The 24,499-nt window shown below is 41.4% G+C and overlaps 1 protein-coding gene across 6 annotated transcripts in view; it reads left to right on the forward strand.

Annotated features, from left to right (window-relative positions):
• LAMA2 (laminin subunit alpha 2) overlaps positions 1-24,499 on the forward strand; it is a 1,447,346-nt gene that overhangs the window by 978,018 nt on the left and 444,829 nt on the right. For all 6 annotated transcript variants that reach the window (XM_073676060.1, XM_073676058.1, XM_073676059.1 and 3 more), the window contains 4 exons: positions 9,564-9,707; positions 10,977-11,156; positions 15,914-16,102; positions 16,196-16,314. In XM_073676060.1, the coding sequence (XP_073532161.1) occupies positions 9,564-9,707; positions 10,977-11,156; positions 15,914-16,102; positions 16,196-16,314 (632 nt within the window). The remainder of the gene's footprint in view (positions 1-9,563; positions 9,708-10,976; positions 11,157-15,913; positions 16,103-16,195; positions 16,315-24,499) is intronic.

Consider the following 24,499-nt stretch of genomic DNA (forward strand, 5'->3'; position numbering starts at 1 on the left):
GCCTTGATATACTAAATAGGATAAATAATAATACATGGACTGGTCGCCAGCCAGTATGTGTACAGTCCAGACCGAGGCTATTAAGTACATGGATGGTATGAACCTAAAATTGAAGAAGATTTTAATATGAGGGAAAACTGGGATGGACAGATAGTGTGTTTAGCCGATACGCCAGTCTAAAGAAATGGGTTTTTAGGGTTCGCTTGAAACTGTGGGTATTGGGAATTAATCGATCTGTCCTGTGTAGTGCATTCCAAACAATTGGCGCAGCATGTGAGAAATCTTTGAGACAGGAATGGGACGTTCGGATTATGGAGGATTTTAGTTTTAAGTCATTGGCAGAATGGAGGGCACGTGTAAGGTGGTAGACTGAGACAAGGGAGGAGATGTAGGGGGGTACTGAAGCATGGAGCGCTTTGTGGCTAAGCGTGATAAGTTTAAATTGAACTCTATATTGGATGGGTTACCAATGCAATGACTGGCACAGGGAAGAGGCTTCGGTGTAGCGGTTGGCGAGGAATATGATCCTTGCTGCTGCATTAAGGATGGATTGGAGAGGGGAGAGTTTAGTAAGAAGGAGACCGATTAGTAGAGAGTTGCAATAGTCGAGACAAGAAAGAATAAGAGCTACAGTAAGAGTTTTTGCCGAGTCAAAGGTGAGAAATGTCCTGATTCTTGAGATGTTTTTGAGGTGTAGATGACATGAACGAGCGAGTGATTTGATGTGAGGAGTGAAGGAAAGATCTGAATCAAAAATGACCCCAAGACAGCGGGCTTGTTGCTGGGGAGTAATGGTTGAGCCACAAACGGAAATGGCAATATCGGGCACAGGTAGGTTATTGGAGGGAGGAAATACGAGTAGTTCAGCTTTTGACAGATTCAGTTTTAGGCAGAGGGAGGACATAATGTTAGACACAGTAGAAAGACAATCACTGGTCTTTTGTAGTAATACAGGGGTGATGTCCGGAGCCGAGGTGTATAATTGGGTGTCATCAGCATAGAGATGGTACTGAAAACCGAATCTGCTGATTGTTTGTCCAATAGGAGTGGTGTATAAGGAGAAAAGAAGAGGGCCTAGGACTGATCCTTGAGGAACCCCGACAGTAAGGGGAAGGAGAGAGGAGGAGGAGCCGGCAAAAGACACAGAGAAGGAGCGGTCAGAGAAATAGGAGGAGAACCAGGAGAGAGCAGTGTCCTTGAGGCCGATAGAGCGGAGCATAGCGAAGAGGAGGTGGTGATCCACAGTGTTGAATGCTGCAGAGAGATCCATTAGAATCAGCAGGGAGTAGTGACCATTAGATTTAGCTGTTAGTAGATCATTAGAGACTTTAGTGAGGGCAGTTTCAGTAGAATGTAAAGAGCGGAAACCAGATTGCAGAGGGTCAAGAAGAGAGTTGTCTGAGAGATAGCGGATTAGACGGGAATGGACCAGGCGTTCCAGGAGTTTAGAGATAAATGGAAGATTGGAAACAGGTCTGTAGTTGGCCGTGCAGTTCTGGTCAAGGGATGTTTTTTTAAGTAATGGATGTATGCTGGCGTGTTTAAAAGTAGAGGGAAAGATACCAGATGAGAGGGAGAGGTTGAAAATTTTAGTTAGGTGAGTGGTGACAGCTGGAGAAAGGGACTGAAGGAGATGTGAGGGAATATGGTCACTGGTGCAGGTAGTAGGGCGAGAAGATGCAATGAGCCTGATCACTTCATCTTCCGTGACTGGTTCAGAGTCAGAAAGTGAGCAAGATACAATATTGCGGGGGAGAGCATGCATAACGTTTGGGGATTGGGAGAAAATTTCCTGTCAGATATGGTCAATTTTTTTTTTTAAATAATTGGCCAGATCGTCAACGCTGAGGTCGGTAGTCGGGGCCTGTGCTGTTTGATTGAGGAGAGAATGAAATGTGTCAATGAGGTGTTTAGGATTATTAGAAAGTGAGATGATGAGATTGTTAAAGTAAGTTTGTTTGGAGAGGTGAAGGGCAGAGTTACATGTTTTCAGCATAAATTTATAATGGAGGAAATCTTCGGGCAGATTCGATTTTCTCCATAGACGTTCAGCGCACCTGGAGCACCTCTGGAGAAGACGTGTTTGATGCGTGTGCCAGGTTTGTCGCCATCTATGCCGAATTGTTCTTTGTGTAGGAGGTGCAGCTTCATCCTGGACGCATAGCAATATTTCGTTATAATGCTTCAATGCAGAGTCGGGTCATGAAAGGGAGGAGATTGGGGCCAATGATAATTGCAACTTTTTCATAAATTAAAAAAGAGTTAGTAAAGTCATGTACTGCGCAAAGCCGGTCCAGATCAGGTCCAATGTGTTCCCGTCTTCATGTGTAGGAGAATTAGCAAGCTGTGAAAGGCCAAAGGAGGAGGTTGGGATAAAAGATTAGCGACAGATGGGGAAAGAGAATCGCCAATTGGGATGTTAAAATCTCCCATGATTAGAGTGGGGATGTCACAGGATAGAAAATTTGGAAGCTAGGCAGCAAAGTGATCCAGGAACTGACGGGAGGGACCTGGAGGGCGATAGACAACCGTCACTCGCAGGGAGAAGGGCCGGTAGAGTTTGACTGTGTGGGCCTCAAAAGAAGGGAAGATAAGGGAGGGTACTGGGGGGATAACCTGAAAAGTACATTTTGTTGAAAGAAGCAGACCAACACCTCCACCTGATCTGTTGTCAGGTCTCGGGTTATGAGAGAAGTGTAGGCCACCATAGGAGAGAGCTGCCACGGCGGTGGTATCTGACTGCTGGATCCAGGTTTCGGTGAGAGCCAAAAGGTTGAGAGAATTAGAGAGGAAAAAGTCATGGATGTTAGAGAGTTTATTACATGCAGAGCGTGCATTCCAAAGGGCACAGTTGAATGAGACAGAAGATATGCAGGGAATATTAATGAGATTAGCTGGGTTTCTGAATGTAACAGGGAAAGAGTTAGTGTTATTATTACTAGAGGGTCCTGGATTAGGAAAAATATCACCTGCGACTAAGAGAAGGAAGATACAGAGAGTGAGCAGATGGTTGAGTGATTTGTGAGAGCATTTCCTGTGTTGTATGGTGGGAATGAATGGATCTGTGTGGTATAACATTGTGAAGAGAGCATGACAGCTGTACATAGGAGAAGAGAGGAGAGAGGGGTTAAAATGGATGAAGTGTGCCGAATATTCATTAGTATTTATATGTAATAATTGTGTAGTAAAGATGAGAAAATCTTTTAAAATTTGAATTTGTTAGGTTCACCAAACTGTCCCAGGAAAATTGATTTGCAATGAGTCAATTCAAACATAATCAACAGTACGCCAAAACCTCTAATTGCCCTAAAAAAATGTACGACATTATTATTATATATATTATGTTTTATATCCCTATTTTGAAAGCTAATTTATTAGTTGTGACTTCCTCTCATGATCCAGATTCACCACAAATGGCTGCTGCATTCCCTGCCTCTAATTTTATACAGGTTATGATAGTCCCTCTGTAGCATCGGCGTCTCTGCCCCGTTCTAGGCAGAGACGCCGTCCCTCTCACCTCCCCGCTCCTGGCGCGGCGTCCTCCAGCGCTGCTCTCCCCGCTGCTTCCGGCGCGCGCTCCTTCCCCGGCAGTGTGCTTAGGGCGCGCGCGCGCTCCCCCTCTCTTAAAGGGACCGCGCGCGCCGTCCTAAGGAGTCCCCGGCCAATTGCCGGAGGACCTCCCATATAAAGGGCACCTCCTCCAAAATGGAGGTGCCCGAGCAATGTTGTTTGCACCTGTGTCTCACCTGTGCTTCAGCCCTCAGGTCCCGTTGCCAGTTACCTGCCAGTTACCTGCCAGATTCCTGCCAGCTTGCTGCCTTTGTCCTGCCTGATATCCAGTCACCTGCCTGCTAGCCTGAGGTCCGACGGTCTGCCTTCCAACTCCTGTCAGTCTGTCTATGGACCAGCTTGCCCGCTCACCTGGGAGCGCACACCTGTTACCTGCCTGCTAGCCTACCTGGAGGCTCCGCCGTCACGTGCTGTGACCATCTGCCTTTTCAGAGACTCCTGCCCGCTCACCTGGGAGCGCACACCTGTTACCTGCCTGCTAGCCTACCTGGAGGCTCCGCCGTCACGTGCTGTGACCATCTGCCTTTCCAGAGACTCCTGCCCGCTCACCTGGGAGCGCCCACCTGTTACCTGCCTGCTAGCCTACCTGGAGGCTTCGCCGTCACGTGCTGTGACCACCTACCATTCCAGAGACTCTCGCTTGCTCACCTGGGAGCACACATCTACCATCTGCCTGCTAGCCTACCCGGAGGCTCTGCCATCACAGGTCGTACCTACCCTTTACCCAGAGACTGCCCCGGTCACTTGCTTTAACTCCCTGCCCGTTCATCCAGAGACTGCCCCGGTCACTTGCCGTAACTCCCTGCCCGTTCTTCCAGAGACTGCCCCGGTCACTTGCCGTGACCTCCTGCCCGTTCTTCCAGAGACTGCCCCGGTCACTTGCCGTGACCTCCAGCCCGTCCACTCAGAGACTGTCCCGGTCACCTGCTGTGACTGCCTGCCCGTCATCCCTGATTGCCACCCGCTCCCTTACAAGGACCGCCCCCTTGTATAGTAGCTCAGAGGTTCCACCTCCCAGACCCGTTACACCCTCCTGGTTCTCTGCACTGTACCATGGGATGTGATAGCTGTAAAGCATAATAGTGAAGACTGGTCCATTATCCCTGATGTCCTGTGTGCTTTCTGTGACTGATCTAATCTTCTGAAATTTGTAAAATGATGGTTAGCATATTTTTGTACAAATTGAATAGCATATTGTTCAAATTTATCAGTACCTGTACATTTTTTAAAATTAGTTACAAATTTGATTCTTGATTGAATCATCTGTATTGTTCACAGCAAACTACATCAATATTAAGGCCATATTGTACCTACAAATTGGTGTCCACTTGTAGCTTCTCTTGCTTCGATGAAGAAGAGTAGTAGTAGAGCTGCACAGTTTTTTAAAAAATTCAAAATATCGCCTTAAAATAAAAGTCTGCATGATTTTATTTATTTAGACTATTTTAGTGATGAGCGAGCACTAAAATGCTCGGGTGCTCGAAGCTCGGGTCGAGCACATTGGAATACTCGGGTGCTCGACCCGAGCAACGAGCCCAATGTAAGTCTATGGGAAACTCGAGCATTTTTCTGGTGGTCCCCCCCGGCGGTCTAAAGAAGGTCAAAAATTGCCCAAATCGATGGGAACGATGCTCAATTAAATGTCAGGCAGGCAGAATATATAGGCAGACAGGCAGGCAGGGTATATAGGAGGGTGCATGAAAAACATAGCAGGGCACTTGGAACACACTAGTGCCCTCCGATTTTCATGCACCCGTCTCTTTAAAAAAGCCGGCCGGCAATTCATCAGCGGCATACACCGGTACCCGACAAGTTAGAACAGAAAGAATAGGGCATCACACATAGATTAGATAGACAGAAAAATGTCAGTCACATATATAATAAGTACAGTGACAGTGTTGGATGAGGTTGCTTTATTATTTTACTTTTATTGCAGAAGACATTGGCTTCAGCTGGAATGGGCGTGATGGTAAGTATGGTTTAATTTAGAACATTAAAAAATGGTGTGTTTATTTCAATTAAAGGACTTTATTCTGGGTGCTGTGTTTTTTTTAAATACTTTACTAGAAATTCATGGCGGTCATGTCTAATATTGGCATGACCCCATGAATTTCGGGCTTAGTGCCAGCTGATAATACCAAGCTGGCCCTAACCCCTTTATTACCCAGTGAGCCACCGCACCAGGGCCCTGGATGAGTTGGGTACAGCGCCAGAAGATGGCGCTTCTATGAACGCGCCATTTTCTGGGGTGGCTGCGGACTGCAATTTGCAGGGGGGGGGGTCCCAGAAAGCTTGGGCCTCCCAGCGCTGTGGATTCCAGCCCCCAGCTGCCTAGCTGTACCTGGCTGGACACAAAAATAGGGCGAAGCCCCACGTATTTTTTTTTTAATTATTTCATGAAATTCATGAAATAATAAAAAAAAAAGGGCTTCCCTATATTGTTGTGTCTGGCCAGGTACAAATAGGCAGCTGGTGGTTGGGGGCAGCCCGTTTCTGGATGCTGTACCTGGCTGGACACAAAAATAAGGCAAAGTCACACGTCAATTTTTTTTTAATTATTTCATGAATTTCATGAAATAATTTTAAAAAAAATTGACGTGGGGCTTCACTCTATTTTTGTGTCCAGCCAGGTCCTATGGATGCGCCATTTCTGGGGCGGCTGACGGCTGGTGTTTCTAGCCTGGGAGGGGGCCAATATTCATGGCACCCTTCCTTGGCTATTAATATCAGCCCCCAGCTGTCTGCCTAGCCTTTGCTATCTATTCAAATAGGGGGGACCCCACGTAATTCTTTTGGGGGTCCCTCATTTTAATAGCTGGTAAAGGCTAGGTATTCAGCTGGGGGCTGATATTAGTAGCCTGGGAAGCTCCGTGGGTATTACCCCCTTCCCAGGCTTTAAACATCTGCCCCAGCCGTCTGCTTAACCTCCGCTAGAGACTAAAATTATGGGGAAGCCTACGCCAATTTTTTTTTAAATAAATCCTTTATTTTAACACTAAATGACAAGTACAGTAACCAACACTGTCACTCTACTTATTATATATGTGACTGACATGTTTCTATCTATCTAATCTATGTGTGATGCTCTATTCTTTCTGTTCTAAATTGTCGGGTACCGATGAATGCCGCTGAAGAATTGCCGGCCTGCTTTTTTAAAGAGACGGGTGCATGAAAACACTATTATTTTTTTTTTAATAAATCCTTTATTTTAACACTAAATAACAAGTACAGTAACCAACACTGTCACTGTACTTATTATATATGTGACTGACATGTTTCTATCTCTCTAATCTATGTGTGATGCTCTATTTTTTCTGTTCTAATTTGTCGGGTACCGGTGTATGCCGCTGATGAAATGCCGGCTTTTCATGTTTCACTGTGATCACTGTTCCCATCGATTTGGGCAATCACTGTAATGCCACAACCACCATGGCTGTGACATTACAGTGAGTGGCAGACAATCCCTGCATGATTGGTACTCCAAATAGAGCCAGACATGCAGGACGGGGACCCGAGCTCCCGCCCGAGCATCTCAAAAGTACTCAGCGAGCTCCCAGCATCTCGAGTACTGAGATGCTGCGTCGAGTACCGAGCAGTGGCGAGCATGCTTGCTCATCACTACTATTTATATTAGAATTTAGCTTTTTCAAAAACAAGTCCAGCCATACATTTGCATTGCCAGTAGGTTCGCCAAATACTGAGTAATCATTGTTTGAATTAATATGCAAATGAGTCTGTAGATCTGGAGCATCTGTGACTCTAGCTACATCCCCTTCCCCTCTACTTGCTTGACTGACAGCCTTTATGATGTGTGACTTCAGGCAAAGAATCCTTCAGTGAAACAGGATATGAGGGAGTGGGCAGGGAATAGAGCTGGTTTAATAAGGGCTTTAGACCTACAAGCTCATTTGAAAATAAATTAAACCACTGATTTCTCAGTAACAGAGGAACAGACGGACCATGTAAAGGTATTATATGGTCTGACAAAGTGAAGTAGACCAAAAGATCCTCAAAAGCTAGATATCATGCTGCGATCCAAAGAAATTTAAGAACAAATGAGAAATTAAGTAGTTGAGATCTATCAGTCTGGAAAGGGTTATAAAGCCATCTCTAAAGCTCTGGGGCTCCAGTGAACTACAGTGAGAGCCATTATCCACAAATGGCGAAAACATGGAACAGTGCTGAACCTTCACAGTAGTGGATGGCTGACCAAAATTATCCCAAGAGAGCAGCGACGACTCATCCAAAAGGTCACAAAAGGACTGGAGGCCACACTTGCCTCAGTTAAGGTCAGCGTTCATGACTCCAACATAAGAAAGAGACTGGGCAAAAATAGCATGCATGGCAGAGTTCCAAGATGAAAACCACTGCTGAGCAAAAAGAACATAAAGGCTTATCTCAATTTTGCAAGAAAACATCTTGATGTTCGCAAAGACTTTTGGGAAAAAACTCTGCGGACTGACGAGACAAAAGTTGAACTTTTTGGAAGGTGTATGCCCCATTACATCTGGCGTAGAAGGAACACACCATTTCAAAAAAAGAACATCATATCAACTGTAAAATATGGTGGGGGTAGCGAGATGGTCCAGGGCTGTTTCAGGACCTGGAAGATTTGCTGTGGTAAATGGAACCATGAATTCTGCTTTCTACCAAAAAATCCTGAAAGAGATTTTCTGGCCGTCTGTTCGTGACCTCAAGCTGAAGCGCATTTGTGTTATGCAGCAGGACAATGATCAAAAACACACCAGCAAGTCCACCTTTGAATGGCTTAAGAAAAACAAAATTAAGACTTTGGAGTGGCCTAGTCAAAGTCCTGACCTTAAATGGGTTGTCTGGTACTTTAAAAAAAATGCCAGTGTGTTTAAATGATAAATACAACCTCCTTTCTAATTACCTTGCGCTGCTGATACTGCCTGTGAGCGGCGCTATCGGTGGCTGCTCACAGGCAGCACGTGACCCCACGCTGACGTCAGGACAAGTGAGGCGTGACTCAGTGCTGGGGTCCCCGCGGTGGCTGCTGGGATGTGGGAGGGGTTATTCCCCTGCATCACTCCCAGAATCCACTGCATGCTTTCCCAGTGAATGAGGACAGGGAGAACGCATGGTGGATGCCGGGTGTGATACAGGGGAATAACCACACCCACAACCCAGCAGCCACAAGTGGAACGCGGAAGAGGGACCCTCGGCTGCAGCAGCAACTTGTGACATCAGCGGATGTCAGCGCCAGCTGCAGCCGGGGGTCACGTGCTGCCTGTGAGCGGCCTGTGATAGCGCCGCTCACAGGCAGTATCAGCAGGGAACAGTGATTAAAAGAAGGTTGTATTTATCATTAAATCACACTGCCATTTTTTTAAAAGTACTGAACAACCCCTTTAATCGATTGAGATACTGTGGCGTGACCTTAAAAAGGAGGTTCATGCACGGAAACTCTCCAATGTGGCTGAATTGCAACAATTTTGCAAAGATGAGTGGGCCAAAATTCCTCCAGAGCATTGTAAAAGACTACTCATTGCCAGGTATAGTAAATGATTGATTGCAGTTGTTACTGCTAAGGGTGGCCCAACCAGGTATCAGGCTTAGGGGGCAATGACTTTTTCACACAGGACCCTGTAAGTGTGGATTTCTTTTCCCCTTAATAAAGACCTTCATTTAAAAACTGCATTTTGTGTGTCTTGTGTTATCTTTGACTAATATTTAAATTTATTTTGTGATCTGAAACATTTAAGTGTGACAATCGTGCAAAAGAATATGAAATCAGGAAGGGGGCAAACACTTTTTCACACCACTGTATGTAGAATTTTTTTCATAAATGGTAAGACAATCTATATGTTTATAAATTTGTCTGTCTATATTCTGTTAGCTATGAAAGTAAAACAGCTTAAAATACGTCTTCATAATTGGACTGTACAAAAATCTGATTCTAAAAAACCCAAGGTTTCTTAACATGAACATGAGTTTACTTCCACTAAGTTTGTGAAGTGTCTCTTTTACAGATGAATGTGGAAGGAGTCCACTGTGACAGATGCAAACCCAGCACTTTTGGACTTCATGTAGGGAATCCACTTGGATGTAGCAGCTGTTACTGCTTTGGCCTGACTACCCAGTGCACAGAAGCAGATGGACTGATCCGAATGTGGGTGAGTAGGAAGCTGTTGAGCCATTTAATACTGTAATGTAGGTTCCTGCTGGTATATTTTAGTAAAACACGCTGAAGCAGCTAATAAATGCCAAAACATTCAGTATATTCTTTTAACTTCTTATTTTACAATTTGTCTGCTCAGCGCCAGTTGTTAGACAATAAGAGACTTTCGAACCAAACTCCTGACTGCATAGTGCTTATAGCTTATACTGTGCTACAAATTGTGATTTCTAATATCTAGTAAAGTGATTTCCAAGCATAAATAAAATTGAACATATACTGTATGTATACTAAATAGTTGCAGCATTCTTTGTATTACAGTTTTTCACAATCTTCAAGACCTCTAATTGAAGTTGATAAGTAAGGAAGTACTAAACTTTGCCTAGTATGGAAACAATGAAGAGCGGACTAAGACCAAAGAAGCCCCTATGCAAGAACAGTATATGGGCTCTTTGCAGTCTGATAGCTCATCATAATGCACAATGCCACCTGCTTTGGAGGTAGAAATGGGTCCCGTTATCTCTTGGGCCCCTGTGCAGCTGCACAGGTTGTACCAATGGTATGTCCACCCCTGAAAACAATTGTAACAAACCTTCAGATATAAAAATGATAAAAGTTAATATTACTAACAGAGATGCAAGTTGTGTGGAATATTAATATGGCTCCTATAGGAGTAAATAGAAGAATTGTGCCTGGAGCCCAACTCTGCCTCTGTATGCCTCAACATTTTATATGTCTCATTATTAGGGATAAGTGGAACCGTGGAAGTTCGGGTTCGTCGAGTTCGACCGAACTTTAGTCCAAAGTTTGATTCTGGTACCAGAACTCTTCCTACAGTTTAACCAGAACCTGAACCCCATAGAAGGCAATGGGGACTCGGACTTTGGTATTCTAAAATGGTCGTAGTAAGGGTTAGGTTTCTCTCTCCTCCCAGAACTCTGAAAACAAAAAAGGACTTCCAGGAGAAGTAGGTGTTCAGAGTTCAGCATCGGACACTACCTGTGCGGTACGAACCCCGAACTTTACAGTTTGGGTTCGCTAGTCTCTTCTTATTTTAACAGAGCAAAAGGTTTCTTAATGGATCCACCGTATAGGTTATGGATCTTGTTAAAATAAAATATTTGGGGAAACTGATTAATGGATAAAAAAACAAAATTAATGTCACATTGTTTTTACTGTTTTTTTTGCTTCTAAGTGTCTACAACAAATTCAATGTTAACCATTTTCTTTATTTTTTCTTTTATAAATACCTTCTCTTATTTTATAGCAATCATTAAAGCCTGATCAGACTGTAATAGAATTGACAGACTTCAACTTGCAGCGACGAACTACGAAAGGGGTATTTTTCCATCATCCAGATATCATAGCACACATTGATCAAGTGAAACAAGACCTCCACTCTGAGCCACTTTATTGGAAACTACCTGAACAATTTGAAGGACGTAAGGTAAATAATTACATGGATCCATCATGTTAGTGTATCATTATGTACTTCTGTATTTTACTTGACTATAAAATGCCCAAGGAATTAGCATCTTTTTGTCTTCTAACTTTTTTTTATTGTTGATGTAAGGTATGTGGATGAAAGAGCAAATTAGCAATACTCCTCTCCTAGAATATTCCAGGAACTTATAAGACTTGTCCTGGACTCCATGTAAAGCAGACAAATCTACCTGGCATCACATGCTTGGATTACACTCACCCGCCCCGATTCTGTACCCCCTTTTTCTTGGCTGGAAATATTCCAACGCTAGTCCTTGTGTCCCACATTAGACATTTTTTGCAATCCACACTACATATGGCATCTGCACTCTGCTACTTAGCTCTTTACATAACTTTTATATAACTTTTAGAAGATCTGATGAAACACTGTTGAATCTATCCAAACTTCTTTTTAATAACTGGCAGCATGAAGTATAGACTAGACTTGTTCCTAAATTATTATGTCTTTATGGAAGGAACACATTAATTGTTACCATGTAACCTTCTTATTTCATTGCACTATGACTTGCTTGGAATACAAATCATGTTTTATGTCTCTTCTGTGTATTTCCCCCATTGCTTCACAGTTTTATTAATCACATCAAATATGTAATTTTAATAAAAAGGGCTTGTCTGTTCTGCCTATGGGTAAGACGTTTTATATTGAAATGTTTTTCTATCATCTGCTTGAAAAGAGGGGATGTTTTTTAGTCTTTTGATTCTTTCAATATTACAAATAGTTCAAGGAAGCTGAAATATTGTTTAGGGAAACATCCTCATAGGTTATTAGAAAGACAACTGCTTTCTTTGTGCTGAAGAAGAAAGTGAAATGAATTTGCTGCTTGTCAATGTTAAGATCATTTCCTTGATATTCTGTACTATAATTTAGTGCTTCAGTAATCATTATTATTTCTTGTTTTTGTTTTTTTTTTATTTCTTTGTGCTCCACTGTTATTATTTATTGATTGACCAGATTAAAAAAAACATTTTTTTTTGTTTGGTTTTCCTTTTTTCACAATCCTTAAACATGTTGAAAGTTTTCCCTTGTCATAGATGGGTTATTTGGTGCCGCTCATGTATAAATATTGCATGTGTACTGTTAACTGTATGGAGCCATAATGTCATTGACATAAAACTGAGTGACACTGAATAATCCCTTTCATTGTACTTGAAGAAAATCTGTCAACAGAAATTCACCACCCAAACTATTTATATGTCCATGTATATTATACATGTAGCTCTTTCAAAGACAAGTCTAACAATAACATTACATGACGAGTCCATTCCTCTGTTTCTGAGAAATAAACATTTGAAATGATATACACATGAGGATGAAGAACTATTTGTAGATCTGGAGCCTCTGTCACTCCAGCTGTATTCCCCGCCCAGTACTGCCTCCTCCTCTTTGACTGACAGCCTTTATGCTGTGTGACTTCAGACAAAGGAGCCGTCAGTCAAGCAGAAGGAGGAGGAGATGGGAAAATAATTTAATATATATTTTTTAGCCCCAGAGCATTTTCCGTTTTTCCATTTTCGTTTTTGCTCCCCTTGTTCCCAGAGCCATAACGTTTTTATTTTTTGGTCAATATGGCCATGTGAGGGCTTATTTTTTGCGGGACGAGTTGTCCTTTTCAACGCCATTACTAGTTTTGCCATATCTTGTACGGGAAAACGGGAAAAAAATTCCAAGTGCGGTAAAATTGCAAAAAAAGTGCAATACCACAGTTGTTTTTTATTAATTTTTTTTACCACGTTCACTGAATGCTAAAACTGACCTGCTCTTCTTATTCTACAGGTCATTACGAGTTCATAGACACCAAGCATGTATAGGTTCTTTTATATTTAAGTGGTGAAAAAAAATTCCAAAATTTGGTAAAAAAAAAAAAAAAAAATAGCGCCATTTTCTAAGACCCGTAGCGTCTCCATTTTTCGTGATTTGGGGCTGGTTCATGGCTTATTTTTTGCGCACCGGGCTGACATTTTTATTGATAACATTTGGGGTAGATCCGATGTTTTGATCGCCCGTTATTGCATTTTATTGCAATTTTGCGGCGACAAAAAAACGTAATTCTGGCGTTTAGAAATTTTTTCTCGTTACGCCGTTTACCGATCGGATTAATACTTTTTTTATATTGATAGATCGGGCGATTCTGAACGCGGCGATACCAAATATGTATATGTGGGGTTTATTTTTTATTATTTTATTTTGAATGGGGCAAAAGGGGGGTGATTTAAACTTTTATATTTTTTTAATTTTTTTTATACTTTTAAAAACATTTTTTTTTTACTTTTTGCATGCTTCTATAGTCTCCATAGGAGACTAGAAGCAGCAACTATCCGATCGCCTCTGCTACATACAGGGGACGAGCAGGTCCCCTGCATGCAGCAGAAATGGTCCTGTGCTATGAGCGCCGACCACTAGGTGGCGCTCATAGCGACAAGATCATGACAACCACAGGCGTCTGCTGCAGACCCTGGGTTGTCATGCCCACCCATCGGCGACCCGCGATCACGTGACAGGGTCGCCGGTGGGCGGGGCTTATGACGCGCTACCCGGAAGCGCGCGTTAAATGCTGCTGTCAGAGATTGACAGCGGCATTTAACATGTTAACAGCCGTGGGTGGATCGCGATTCCACCCGTGGCTGTTGCGGGCACATGTCAGCTGTAAGAATCAGCTGACATGTGCTCCGTTCAGTGAGGGCTCAGCGCAGCAGCCCTCACTGAACTGGCGGTACGCAAATATGCGTACTAATACGTCCCCGGTAATTAAACATAATTTTTTTTTTATTCTTTCCCAAAAGGGTACTGTATTATTATAGGAATTTACATCAATCTATCACAATCTTACAACATATAATCCCTTATAGTGATATTTTATGTCTATCGCCTGATTCTGAGCACAAGCATGAAAGAGGTGTATTGCCCCTCTGAAATGGCACATTTAATTTTCTAATGCAGATACAATGAATATTTTTTTTCTAACTAGAAGTCTTAGATTTTGTAGTCACATTAAGTGGTACAAGCTTAACAGTTAGAGTCTGTGAAGAGGTTCATTGTTTGGAAGGTTCTCTTACATTTGAGGGCATAGCAGAACAGAACTGCAGAACAATTCCAGAATGTTTCACAGTCTTTACCCTATGTAGGGTCAGCATGAACTAGTGACAGAGACCCGGATTCCATTGATGGATCACTTGGTTCCATAAAAATCACTACAGGTCACAGACACTGCAATATTTTTTTCATTAGTGCATGATAGTAATTTTGAGGGTGAGTATGGTTACTTTCAGATCATCCTCCAACCTCCCTTACAAACTGTTAGCACAATGGATAATACAGAACCATTTGTGCTGCTCTTTTTGGCTCCCTGAATATCATAGTAGGTTACGTTTTTACAGTATCCACAAGCAGTGGAATCATACTGATGTATGGAATCTAATAGAGCATGTTGTGTGTGGTGTGTGCGGTTTTTTTTGTCTAATGAACACTAGAAATGTCTTTTTATAGTCATATTTTTATGCAGTGGTGTGCATGGCCCTTCTAGATTGCATTGACAACATATTTCTATGCGCTATATATAGCTAATATTCATCTACATAAGTTCAAACAATAAAAAAATAAGCCACATGGAAAAGTGCATGGTGTCACAAGAAAACCATTTAAAAATTTGTTTAAGGCTGTGTGCTCACGTAGCGTTTTACAAGCGTTTATGCTGTGGAATTTCCGCTGCATAAATGCTTGGTAATCCGCCCCCCATGGTCCCCAATGACAAGCCGCACTTTCAATGCCCATGCTGCGGATTTTTCCGCAGCGTTTATGCTGCGCTCAAAAATCCGCAGCATGTCCATTAATTTTGCAGACAATTAGCGTAATCGCCGCCATTGACTTGCATTGAGACGCATATAATCCGTGTCAGTACATTTGTACTCATGGATTATATGCGTTTCAATGTGCTGATGGTATCCAAGTCTGGAGGAGAGAGGACTCTCATCCAGACCTGGTTACAATAGAAAACTGTAAAGAAAGAATTTAAAATAAAAAATAAAGTTTATACTCACCTTCCGATGTCTTCCCGGTGTTTTGTCTGCTCCGGGACGGTGTCTTGCAATGTTCGCGTTGATGTGAAGGACCTGCCATGATGTCACTGAGTCATGTGACCCATCACATGGCTCAATGACGTCACCGCAGGTCCTTCACACTACCGCAAGCAGTGCAAGACACCGGACGGAGCAGACAAAACACCGGGAAGACATCGGAAGGTGAGTATAAACTTTTATTTTTTTATTTTTCACCATTCTTAAATTCTTTTTTTAACTAACTTGGTCACATTATATAAATCTATGCCGGTTGCATGGATTTATATAGTGTGAACAAGTTGTCAAGCACTTTTCCAAGTGATGCTAAAATCGCTTGGAAAAGCGCATGATAACCCGCATGCAGAAATGCATGCAAAGACGCTTCACAAACGCTTCTACCTGGCGGGAAAACCGCATGTAAAATCCGCATGCGTTTTTCCTGCCAGGGAGAAGTGTAAAAAATATGCTTCATTTCCGCAACGTGGGCACATAGCCTCAGTGTGTCAGTGAAGTGAAAGTTATCTTCAAATGATGTTATTTATATTACATTTAATTAATTCTGAATTGTTAACAAAATGAAGTAATTTTGAAAATAGCATTGTTTTGTAAAAGCCACATAAAAATGTAATTTTTTATTCGATTTTGCAGCTAACAGCTTATGGAGGAAAGTTTAAGTACACAATATACTTTGAAGCTCAAGAAGAAACCGGACCATCAGCCTATGAGCCCCAGCTCGTTATTAGAGGTGGTCCTTCCACAAACCAAAGAATTATTGTACGAAATGTGCCAGATCCTCAAAATGGCCACCTAACTAGGCATGACATTGAGATGACAGAGGTATTGTTTTCCATTTAGAGTGCGTTCCAGAGATTATAAACAATACAGTAATGGGTAAAGTTAAATCATGCATTTTGCTTGTGTGTGTTGTAGTTTGAATGGAAACATATGGATGGAGGATCTGTAAGTCGTGAGGACTTCATGGACATTCTTTATGACATACAATACATTCTAATTAAAGCATCGTATGGTAGAGCAATGAGACAAACCAGGTAATATTTGTCATTGTTCTTAAGAGAAAATTCCATTCTATTTCCTATGTCACCATGATTGGTGATTGGTACTTCAAATTATTACACTTTGTAAGTGTCTATTTATTTACTTATAGCTACATTATTAATATGCTAAGCCCAAATTTGTCTCTAAAGCCTAAATTTCAATGAATATAGCATTGAAAAACTTCAAAAGATCTTTGGAGTTGCATAAGGCAACCAGTTGGGTCATTCCTTTTTTTCTTAAAAGGGTGGGCCACTTTATCATTATTTTTACAAAACGTGTTTGAAATATTACTAATGTTTAAGCATTCCAGGTTCTCCTACTCTACTCGACTATTCAGTCAACCTCACAGACTGCACAGCTTACCTGTCCACAAAATGACAGCTGATGGAGGGACATGGGACCAAGTTTGTCCATTGTCACCCTCCAAACATAAAACACTTACATAAGAAGACTGTTTTTCATTTGGAAGAGACTAATGGATTGGTCTGGCCACATCTTACTCCATCAGGTGCCATGTTGATAACAGAGGAGCTGTGCAGTCTAGGAGGCAGGTTGCACTAACAACTGCAGGAGGAGAACCTGCAATATTAGTAAGCGCCACAAGTCTTACCCTGCCTACACATTTGGATAACGATAAAGTGGCCAAACCCTTTAACTACATCCAGACAGAAAATGAAATGAATGAGAGTCTGCTCGATCTTTTACAAAATTACTAAATATTTGAATGAGCCATAGACATGTGTAGCCTCTTTTCCACCCTTTCTCTCTCTCTGAGCATGATATCTGTCTTAGGACCCTCATACTGAACATACTTAAAGCTTCTTAAAGTAGAACTTACAATTAGCAGACAGGTAAAAACTATTCTGTGGATATACAATAAATGTCTGAAATAGGTATATCCCTTTTACAAAATGTGTATCTCCACAAGTAAACAGAGTACAGTGGTAGTTCAGGTTGGAATGACTTTAAAAACATTTTTGGTTTATAGCTGCCTTTGCAAGACCATTTTGAAGTAGAACCATATTTAAATGACAATTCCACTACCTGTGCCAGTTGGCAGGTCATGCAATTAGATGAAATATGCGACTAGTTAGCATACAAATTTCATTGGTAAGCCATTCGTGATTGGTCAGTCTATCACTTTGAGGCCAAGGGGCATTAATAATCTGGAACTGTATTGCTGAAGGACATGTCCTAATCAACTGTCTTATACTTCTTAGCAGTAAAATTCAGAATAAGTATTGTACTGTGCTGCTTTCTAAGGCAAACAATATACCAACACTTCTATGACCTTCAACAATCTTGAGAATAAAATGGATGCAAAACTGCATCTCCTTAAAGGTTTTCCCTATATAATGATGACCCAATTCAAGTGAACTGAGATACAGTACTACATAAGTGCAACAACTCCTTTATTCTCAGAATCAGTAGGGTCCCAGATGTTGGACTCCAAATGAGCATAAAGTGATGGCCTATCCAAGTGATAGAGTAGGAGGAACGTCTTTAATGTGAATTGTTACCATTATAGATGGTAAAAATCGATTTGCAAGACTCTAGTCCATCTGCCAGGTCAGTAATATTTGACCACTGAATGGGAATCCTTCAAAACGCCTTGCCTCTCAGAATTTCTGGATCTTCTTTTGATTAGCCGAGCTGACACAACATCATAATTACAGCCCACCTAATCAAAAAATGAGCCAGGAGATAAGGAGCTTTGCAGATCTCCCATCCAGTGGACACAGACTATGGACTTGGCTAATGGACTTGAGTCCTTAAAATCGATTCCCTATGTCTAGTTACTATAAAATAAAGTTATATGCCTCGATTCATCAAGACTGACGATTTTCTCACTGGTTTTGATGAGGTGTGGTGGAGTCAGATGCTGTTGTTTCATGAAAAGGTGTATGTGGCACCCCAGGGGTCTGGTTTCCACAGTAATGTAATGTTATGTCTGAGAGCAGGTGGGAGGTCCTTTGGTCAGGGATCCTGTGCATGCCACACCTCCTGCCCAGTCTTGGGAGGGGAAGAACTTCCCCTATATAAACCCGGGGCTGAGGCAGGGTTAGGAGTCAAGGAGAGTAGAGACGAGAAACAGTCATAGGAAGAAACAGCAGAAGCTCAGTGGGAGCAATACTACTACGAGTCAGGGGCTGGCAGCTGCAGAGCTCGTCCTGACTGAGAAGCTTTCTTACCGGACCCGGCGTCCGAGGCTGTGGGGACTAACTCTTACCCAGCAGCAGAAGCCGACCGGCAGGGGATTTCAGGTCCTCAGGCCCAGAAACCCGAAGGCAAGGTCACACGCGTGGGACCAGCACCGCCATCGTGGAGCGGAAGCCATTAGAAGGCCCCGAGTCACCGGCCATACGGGTGAGCACCACACGGCACACTCAGGGACGTGGGCTACTTATATCCGCTTCTAGCAAGGTAGCCAGAAGAGTACAGTCAGTTTGGGAGGCCTACAACTCCGCCTGGCCAGGGGAGATCCCATCTGCTCAAGGACTGACCAGGCCCCGTTCGCTAGCAAGTACTCCGGGAGGGTCTATCGTTGTTACCAGTAAAGACCCTGAATTACACCGCACCGTCTCTGAGTGGTTCCTGCTACCCCCATCTTCCACGTCGGCTGCCCTGAGGCCATACCCCTCCCGTTGGGGGTTATACTATCACGCTGCACATTTCTACACCGGCCTCAGCGGTCTGCCCTGCAGCGGCAGCTCCATAGCTGCAAATCAACGGGTGGCGTAGTCGACACTCAAATAACACCTATCAAGACTGCCACACACTGAGTTTGACTCCCTGGGCACGGACCGGGTCCCCGCCACTCGGAGACTACAACCCTCATCTGATCCGGTTCCGGGTAAGCCCCCGTGCGCGAGACGCTGCGTGACACAGCAGGACCAGGGGCGCGTCATGTACACCTTTTCATGAATCTGGAACATCTGAATTGTGGCATGCGCTTCTGTATGCTGCATCAGAAATCTCTCTCCAGTCAAAGACATATAGACATTAATTAGACAAACTGTGGCATCATGCTTTAGAAGCTCCTGGCCCAGCTTTACCAATTTGTGCAAAGCTGGGAGAAACTGTGATGGAAATGCCAAAAGTTTCAAAATTTGGACACAATTTAGAGTTGCACCAAAATTTTGCATTCTTTCAAAGCTTTTATTCTACTTTTTAGGTGTAAAAGCTTTGATTTATTTGGGGCCATAGCTAAAAGCTCCTGGGCTCTGATGTAAAATTTGTTACATGTCCCCAGACTTTTATGTGTCATTTCACTATGGTTGTGGCATAGGGACCACTGTAATAACTATGCTTTCAATAATTATGTTGCCGGTTTTAAAATTCATGTTCTAATAGGTATTCTTGAACTTCCAAGCCATATATTTACTTTGTCTGCAGGGACAATCTCCTTAGTCAGAGTTCGATAACTAAGTGTACCTAATAACACCTCACACAAAGGGTATTGTTGAAAATGATGAATATTAAGTGACACAAGTGACACAAGGGAGTGGTTATTCTTGGATAAATTAGACTGACTTTACCGAACACCAGAACAAAGCAATAAAATGCATCACACAAAAGAATAAATCAGAACAAATGTTATATTAATCACAGACTAGCAGAAATATACTTTTTTTCCAGCCATAAACATGTTGTTGATTTATGTATTCATACACGTAGTGAGCTTTTCATCCTATCTATCATTCTTACTTTGTGTCTCAATATAATTCCAAGACGGAGCATTGTTTTTGAAGCGTACATAAAGCGATAATAAATTAGATCAGCCCGGATGGCAAATACGCTCTTCATTTTGCTTCAAATTATTTAAAAATCTCAAGCAGTGATTGGGAACTAGTTAGGATGAGTCCCCAAAGAGTTGAGCTGTGCAGCTAGCAAGTTGTAACTTGCTTTCAGAAAGCCTCTCAGACAAGCAACAAGTAGCTCTGTGCTCCCAAAGTTTATTATTATGTAAATTTGCAACTCTGGCTGCAAACAGTATGCTGTATACAAACTATTTTCTAAGTCATGAAGATGATGGAAAGAGATTTTTCATTAAATGCACAGAGACTTGTTTCTGAAAACTGCTGTACTGTTCTGAATAAATATTTATACGTGCAGCTTTATCTTTAAGCATTTCTCCCATACAAATTAGAAGGTGTATAAGAAATCAAAAGCCCTTTGATGCCAGGTCAGTTTCTGAGCAGTCTCTTAAGAAGTGGATATAATGTCTGACCAATCAAAGGCATCACAAGAGAATAGGAAATTGATAAATATCAAGTGTTCATGTTAATGACTGTTCAACTATTATTTCCCCTATTCCCCAGCTTCTTTCTTCTATCATTCTCCATTGTCCTACTGTCCTTGACATGTTCGCTCAGTTCTTCTAGCTTGTATTGATCAACCCTAAAAGCTCAGAAATCCTGGTTGTGTGCACACTAAAGTAAGATTCAATGAGATTGCAAACAGAGACTGTTTATGTGCCTCTTTCTATTCTTACCCTGGTGAACTTTTAAATCTTGGAAATATTCCCTTGACTTTCTGACAAAAGTGGAGATATTATAAAATACTTGGCACTCCAAAATGTGCAGTGGAATTTTTTATTTTGGCAATCCAAATAAGTCAGTAACGTTTCAGCCCCAAGACATGGGCCTTCACCAAACACTGTTTGGCACAAATATAAGAGAATATAATAATATAATCACATATGTGTGTGTGTGTGTGTGTATTTATTTATATATATATATATATATATATGTATATATATACAGAAAAGCAAGTACAACATTTATACACAAGATAATTTTACAAAAGCATTTGACTCAGATTACACTTCCTGTCAATGTGTCTTATGATTACAAAGAAAAAGAAAACACACATTATCATCTATCTAAATTGTAAAAGGGCAAATGATTTAATATAAAGAAAACAGAATTAACTCAAAGACTTAATTCAATCTATCTGGACCATTCTGGTAATATATAATGAAAGAATGCCTGCAGAAATTGAGATATTGAGATATGGAACCATGTGAAATAGTGAGAAAAGAAAGTCTGATAGAATTGTGTTACTAATATAGAATGCAATGCAAGTCTCCAACAATAGTGAATTCTATATTGGTATATAGCTTCCCTCTTCTGGCTCGGTAAAGGCATCATGGATAGAACAAAATGAAAAGAAACCAAGGAAGAAAACATCAATTATAGTAGGGAAAAAGAGATCCATCCTCCATAGTCTGGTGGGAGAACAAGTGGAGATAGTACCCAAACCCTAAAATAAAATACAAGTAAATGAAAACAATAAAAAGCAAAAATAAAACTTACTGAATTGCTATAACGTGGAAATGTCCTGGGATATATGATTGCGCTGAGTAATAAGCAAATCTAATCACGTAGTACAGGGCGCTGGAGGGACAACCATAATATGGGTAATTTACCGTGCCGCCTGGCGAATGTGCCAAATCTCGGCGTATGATATCGAGTTGGAGAGACAGGGGTGTGTGTAGTGTGATGGACTGTGCTGACCTGTCAGGGAACTAGCGCATGCACAATGTTGGAAGAGGACTTCGGTAAGCTTAAAGAGTATCAAGGATATATGGAAGTGCCCCTAGATGGCGCTAAACATTAGAGTTCTGGAATATCTGGTAATACAATGATGTGTATGGCACATAGTATGAAGTGTAGAGAAGTAAAGAAAGTAAAAAAAAAAAATAAAAAAAAAAGGATGAAGGGTGAAGGGAAAAGATATAGAGGAATTATAAGAAAAGTATAACTAAATATGAGAAAAGTATATACAGGAAAATCATAACCAACTGTGAAAGGTAAATTTAAAAGTAAACAGGAAAAATAGAACACAGGTAGCAAGGACAATCATGATGGATGAGAAAGTATAACTAGAAAAGATGTAAGGATTTTAGAAGTGAACTACACTTGTGAAATAGGATGACATGACCATTACCATTCTCTCATGATTCTGTAGAAAAAAAAGGGAAATGGACAAAAAATTATGCTTATGGCAAAATGAGTGTATAATCATATCTATCATATGAAGCTGGCAATATCATGTTTCCTATTAAGACGATTGAATCAAACTTTAATTTGGTTGAATAGATTTCTGTAAATGGCCAACTGTAATGACCATTAGATCAAAAGAACACTTGTTCAAAATCTGTTCAAATGTGTGACAAAACTCCGGATTGTTCTTAAAGGAAATCTGGGGCCATGAAGGATGCGTTGTACTCTCAGATATTCTACTATCATAGCACAATGTAGCTTTAATAGATGTCAAGATTCACTTTAGCGATCCATGGTTTTAACCCCTTTACCCCCGAGGGTGGTTTGCACGTTAACGACCAGGCCAATTTTTACAATTCTGACCACGGTCACTTTATGAGGTAATAACTCTGGAATGCTTCAACGGATCCCCCTGATTCTGAGATTGTCTTTTCATGACATATTGTAGTTCATGATAGTGATAAAATGTCTTCGATATCACTTGCATTTATTTGTGAAAATAAGGAAATTTGGAGAAAATTTTGAAAATTTTGCAATTTTCAAACTTCGAATTTTCATGCCCTTAAATCAGAGAGATATGTCACACAAAATAGTTAATAAATAACATTTCCCACATGTCTAGTTTGCATCAGCACAATTTTGGAAATCAATTTTTTTTGTTAGGAAGTTATAAGGGTTAAAAGTTGACCAGCGATTTCTCATTTTTCCAACAAAATTTACAAAACCATTTTTTTAGGGACCACATCACATTTGAAGTGATTTTGAGGGACCCTTATGACAGAAAATACCCAAAAGTGACACCATTCTTAAAACTGCACCCCTCAAGGTTCTCAAAACCACATTGAAGAAGTTTATTAACCCTCTGAGTGCTTCACAGGAATTTTTGGAATGTGGAAGAAAAAAATGAACATTTTACTTTTTTCACAAAAATGTTACTTTAGACCCCATTTTTTTTTATTTTTGCAAGGGTAACTGGAAAAAATGGACCACAAAATTTGTTGAGCAATTTGTTCTGAGCACGCCAATACCCAATATGTGGAGAGAAACCACTGTTTGGGTGCACTGCAGGGTTCGGAAGGGAAGGAGCGCCATTTGACTTTTTGAATGTAAAACTTGCTTGAATAATTAGCGGTCACCATGTCGCGTTTGGAGAGCCACTAATGTGCCTAAACAGTGGAAACCCCCCACAAGTGACACCATTTTGGAAACTAGACCCCTCACGGAACTTATCTAGATGTGTGGTGAGTAGTGTTGAGCGATACCTTCCGAAATCGGGAAATATCGGATCGGATTGGATCGGACCGATACCGAAAAAGTATCGGATATCGCCGATTCCGATACCGGAAACCAATGCAAGTCAATGGGACAGAAATATCAGAATGAAAATAAACCCTTTCTTTCCTTGTAGGTTAATTCTACATGAAGGAAAACAACTAAGAATAATGTAGAATGTATTGGGGGAGGTGTGGGAGACAATAAAGGCATAGAGGTTTAGCCCAATCAAATGGAATAGCAGGAATTAATATTTTTTTTAAGACGTTCTGAGTTACGGAAATATTGACTATGTTAAGTATTTTTATATTTTGTCAGATATTTATGTCTCACTACTTCCATGCTCTTCACCTTCTTTTTTACTTCTCCCACACTTTCTCCTTCATCATCCTCAGCATCTTTTTCATCCACTTCTTCTTCACCTTCTTCATCTTCTTCTTCTTCACCTTCTTCGTATTATTCTTTTTTTTTACATTCTTCATATTCTACTTCTTCATCTTCTTCATATTCTTCTTCTTCATCATATTCTTATTTGTGACAGGCATTCCTGTAGTTGTTATCTATAAAAGGTTGGACATTACACCTTTCGTTCTGCCCGTCACAAAAGATTTACAGCAGGATTTGTCCGCGTTCAGTTTGGCCTGCAGCAGCAGGCCTTTTCCAGGGGCACCACGAGGAGGAACGGACTCACCCCCATACACTGCTTAGTCATCTTCTGCTTATAATTTAGATATTATCTTTTGCTCTGATTTTTAGTCTTATGCTTAATGTTCTTCCGCTTTTTGTTCTGCAGCTTCTTGTATTTCTGCTTCTTGGTTTTCTGTCTCTTGTTCTTCTGTATCTTGGTGCTTGTCTTCTCTTCTTTGTCCTCTTGGTCAACTTCTTCAGGGTCATCTTC

This window comes from Phyllobates terribilis, unplaced genomic scaffold, assembly GCF_046119375.1.
Source record: "Phyllobates terribilis strain yellow unplaced genomic scaffold, ASM4611937v1 Scaffold_3__8_contigs__length_932513732, whole genome shotgun sequence".
Classification (NCBI taxonomy): Eukaryota; Metazoa; Chordata; class Amphibia; order Anura; family Dendrobatidae; genus Phyllobates; species Phyllobates terribilis.